General features: G+C 40.2%; 1 protein-coding gene across 1 annotated transcript in view; it reads left to right on the top strand.

Annotated features, from left to right (window-relative positions):
- Positions 1-2,280: 2,280 nt before the first annotated feature.
- Positions 2,281-4,415, top strand: part of MEIKIN (meiotic kinetochore factor) — a 151,681-nt gene continuing 149,546 nt past the window's right edge. The window contains exons 1-3 of the mRNA XM_042781380.1: positions 2,281-2,392; positions 2,565-2,658; positions 3,003-3,075. Coding sequence (XP_042637314.1) covers positions 2,281-2,392; positions 2,565-2,658; positions 3,003-3,075 — 279 coding nt within the window. The remainder of the gene's footprint in view (positions 2,393-2,564; positions 2,659-3,002; positions 3,076-4,415) is intronic.

The raw sequence follows: 4,415 nt of genomic DNA, 5'->3' as shown, positions 1-4,415 counted from the left end.
AAATGTATTTTTGCATGAAAGCAGACCACTTGCACCTTGCTTATATCTCAGGAAAAAGAATGAACAATCATATATAAAATTGGTAAACTATATGTTGGGCTAGTTTGGCTGTATTTTCTTGCCTGCTTTTATTTAAGGAAGTATTTACATGAGAAAAACAAAAGGATCCTGGTAGTCTGAATTTTCTCTCAAGTATGCTGCACAGTCCTTCCTGTGAATGTACAATTAGCTGTGGTAAGAATTAGTTTAGCATTCCAGGAAGCACTAAGCCCCAAATGAGAAATTCTTCAGTTAGAACACATTAATGACTGTAACACAGAGGCAGTAGATAAATGCATAGAATGCAAACATTTCTAAACCTGGCTCCAAACTGAAAAGGTTAAATGGTCATTTGATTATTTTAATTTTCCTTGTTAAGTCATTACAATGATTGTGTGGGGGGAGAATGGGTATTTTTTGAAGAATTGCTTATTCTACTTTAAAGTTTTAAAAATTGAGGGAGTTAATATATTACTTTTTAAATATGCATAAAAGTATCTTAACTGTATTTTAAGTTGCTTTGTTATAACAGCATGCATATCAAATATAAAATGCATTCATGAAAACTTTTGTAAAAAAATAAAAAATAAAGGTTTTTCATTTCTCAATGTTGCTTATAATTACTATTTTATATATTTAGATAACATAATTCCCAGGTATTAGTATATTTGGTAATCAGAATTAGTGCTTATGGTAAACATAGAATTAAGCTTGGTCACTAATCAGCCTCTGTAAGGGATCCCTAAACTCGTGGTTCACCCACAGAGGCTCTCCTTTGCCTGGGATTCTGCTGGAACTCTTGCTGTCATCAAATGTGTTCTGGGTATAAGTCATTTTTATACTTTTAAAGGAATAAATAATTGTATTCAAATTTCCATCATGATGCCCCTTACACAGATTTCTCTTTTACTCATATACAGAGCTGTGGGTGCAATTTCTTAAAATGGTGCTTTATGCATTTATGTCTAAATGTTGCAGATTATGCCTTCTCCCTGTATTTACTACCATCCATTCCTCTTCCTTCTCACAACTGCTAGAGTAGTTTGGGCCATTTTCATCTCTTGTCTGGACTCAGTGCACTCTTAATCTTTGTTTCTTGCTGGCATCCTCAAATGTCACCACCATATTTTAGCCAAGGACAATCCTTCTAAATTGGAAATCTGGTCATGCCACTTTATTGCTTAATATTCCTTTGATGGGGAGCCCTGGTAGCATAGTGCCTAAGGCACTTGACTGCTAACCAGAAGGCTGGCGGTTCAAACCCACCAGCCACTCCTCGGAAGGAAGGTTGGGCAATCCTACTTCCGTAGTGATACTGCCTCGGAAACCCAAGGAGGGGTCGCTAAGAGTCGGGGCCGACTCGACGGCATATAATAACAACAACAACATTCCTTTGATGACTTCCCATAGTTTGCAGGATGAAGTTCAGACTCCCTATGTCAGCACACAAGGCCTAAAGGGATCTAGCATCTCCTGCTTCTCCCCTGTGAAACCTTGGCTCTTCAATCATGACATCTACCTTTTGCAGCACCTTGAAAGCATCATGCTTTTCTATGCCTGGCATCATTTCCTAGAATGTTCTTCCCTCTTATCCCCTTTGTCTAAATTCTACCAGTTTATGTCTCTAAATTCAGCTCAAGCATCCTTTTCTCGAACTTTCTACATGGAAAGATTGTTCCCTCTGTCTTAGTCCAACTCAGACTGTGAGCTGCCTAAGAGTGTGAGCTGAACTAAGAGTGACACCAGACATTCCCTGTACTCAGACACCTAAAATTCCCTTACTAATGCCTCACTGCAGTGCTGATAAGGAGAATGGCTACGGCATCAGAAGCAGATGTTGTGCATAATTCACTAATGAAATAAAAATCCAAGGCGTGAGTCCTGGACAAGGAAAACGCTTTTTCCAATCAGCTTCCCTTCAACATCATCTGTAGGATCCCATGCTAGAGGCCCACGTGGCAAGCAGGACAATGGTCCAGTATTGGGGCACCACGCCTCCAAAAAGAGTGGGGCCGCCACCGCATTTTGGGTCTTCCCAGAAGCCTCTGCGCGCCCTCGCGGGGATATAAAGCAGGAACCAGGCAAGCCCCCAATCGTAGCCTTATTTTCCCCTTTTCCTTCTTCTAGTACTTCTCAGGTTGCTCAGCAGGCATCCCCTGGCCGGTGACTCCCTCCGTCCATAGCGCCATTCCTGAAGACGACAGAAGCCAAGACGCCCCGAAGCCTGGGGCAGGGGTTGCAATGTGGCCGCTTCGAGTCTATACCCGCAAGAAGCGGGCCGGCGAGAGGCTAAACCTAACCCCTACTCCGGATCTAAGCGTCCCCGCAAAGGCGAAGGCCCCACTAGGCCCGGGCCGATGGCTTGTCGCCCCCTGTAAGCCCCGCCAGGCCGGCCTCCATGTAGGGCGGGACCTGGGGCTGGACAACGCAGCGGGCCGGGGCAGCCAGGCCTCGGCCTCAAAAACCCCGAGACCCGGCGGCGGGGCTCCAGGGCAGTTGCCCTGAAACCTGTTGCTTTCTCGCAGGCCGAAAGGGGAAACGCAATGCACACGGTTTGCCTAAGGTCTCGGAGAAAGCGGAGCAGAGCGAGCCGGGAGGGAGCGGCTCGGGGCCGCTGAGGTGCGTAGCCCCACGTCTTCTGGCCCCCTCAGAAAAATTCAGTCCTAAGTTTTATCTAATACCCTCTCATTCTAAGAGTCAACGAAGAAAATTAATGGATACTCAGATTTCACTAAATGGAAATCTTGCCTGTTACCTAAAAGCAAGTGAGAAAATTGCAGAGAAAGCTTTTGTGGCATTATTTGGGTATCGGTGCAATTTATCCGGTGTGTTCCTATGTTTTCTTAAAAATGTTTTCAAAGACCCTTTAGGTTCTGAACAGTAATGAGCAGATAGATGCATGGACAGTCAAGTCCAGATAGTACAAACTAATTGTGTTGTTTGTTTGTTAAAACTCAATTCAGAGTTACAGGAGAGAAAAGCCTGAAAAATAGCACTAGTGAAGAGACCCTGGATGAGAAGCATGCTCCATTGAATGTATGTATGTTTCTCCTTGAATGAATTTAGAGACCAATATTACCTGACGTACCTCAGGATAAAAGAATAAAAGGCTCTTTGTCAATAGAAACTCCACATAGACTTCTAGTGTTTTTCTAAGAACTGATTTTGTATCTTTAGACAGGGCCTTGAAATTCTGATTAAAGTTGGTTTGGTGCCATGCATCTTCATTTTTCCTTTCGCTTGACAAGCATTTGAGAATTTCATGTTAATGAATAATTTTCTGTTTGACTATTTTTGTATTTGACTTTCCATCAACAAGAAACGGGATTCACTACCACTACAGTGTTATATAGCTTCTTGACCCACTGTGTTTAATAGGAATTTTGTATGATACTTTAAAGCTGTGCTTCCATAGTTTGAGGAAAATCTACGTTTTAAAATTTGCTTGTGACTTATCTGATATTAGACATTAAATTTGATAGTCAAATTACAGATTGTTAGCTTACATACACCACAATAACATTTGTGTGTGTGTGTGTAGGGTAGTTTCAACACAAGGCATTTTTAAAGAAAGGCTCTTGTGTAGTTTACCACATACACACACACACACACACAAAGATTTACCCCTGACTATAACAGTATTAAGTGTTGTAGAAAACTCAGAATATGCCAAAAAAAAGTGTTAAAGTTTTTATTTCTTTCCATTCTTTTTTTCTATGCTCGAAAAATTTTACAAATTTTTATCTTTTTGAATATTCACCCTCTTGCCTTAACATTAGTCTTCAAAAACGTGATTGTTAGTGTCTGCATAGTACTTTGTCTTGTAGACAAATAAAGTATAATGTATAACCATTTTCCTATGGGTAGGGCACTGAATTGTTTCCAGGATTTGCAAGTATAGGTATCAGTGAACATCTTTCTACAGATGATTTTGTGGTATACCTCAAATTATTATCATAGGACAAATTAACATAAGACAAATGGTCTAGAAGTTGGATCATGTTTAAGATTTTTAATTCGTGTTGGCAAATTGGCACCATATTACCTGAAATGTAAGAAAATCTTTAATAGATGAAAAATAGCATATTGTTTTAATTCCATACTCTTTTCACATGTTATTGGCCATTTGTATTTCTTTTTGTGTGTGTGTATGCAACACCTATTCATTATTCATATTGAAGATAATTATACTTTGGTACACACACATATATAACAAGCATTTCTATATTGCTTTTCCTTTAATTTCTGGTATTTTAGACTTACCTATTGCGGTGTAGTAAATTACTTAGTGTGGCTTTTCTACCCATAAGTCTTTGTAAACTCCAAGGTGGGAATTGCTATTAGAAACTGAGGAGATCCTGATTTTAAAGAAATAC

Source organism: Orycteropus afer, unplaced genomic scaffold (assembly GCF_000298275.1).
Source record: "Orycteropus afer afer isolate SDZICR_OR568_19922 unplaced genomic scaffold, OryAfe1.0 scaffold00112, whole genome shotgun sequence".
Classification (NCBI taxonomy): domain Eukaryota; kingdom Metazoa; phylum Chordata; class Mammalia; order Tubulidentata; family Orycteropodidae; genus Orycteropus; species Orycteropus afer.
This window is presented reverse-complemented; position numbering and strand designations above follow the sequence as displayed.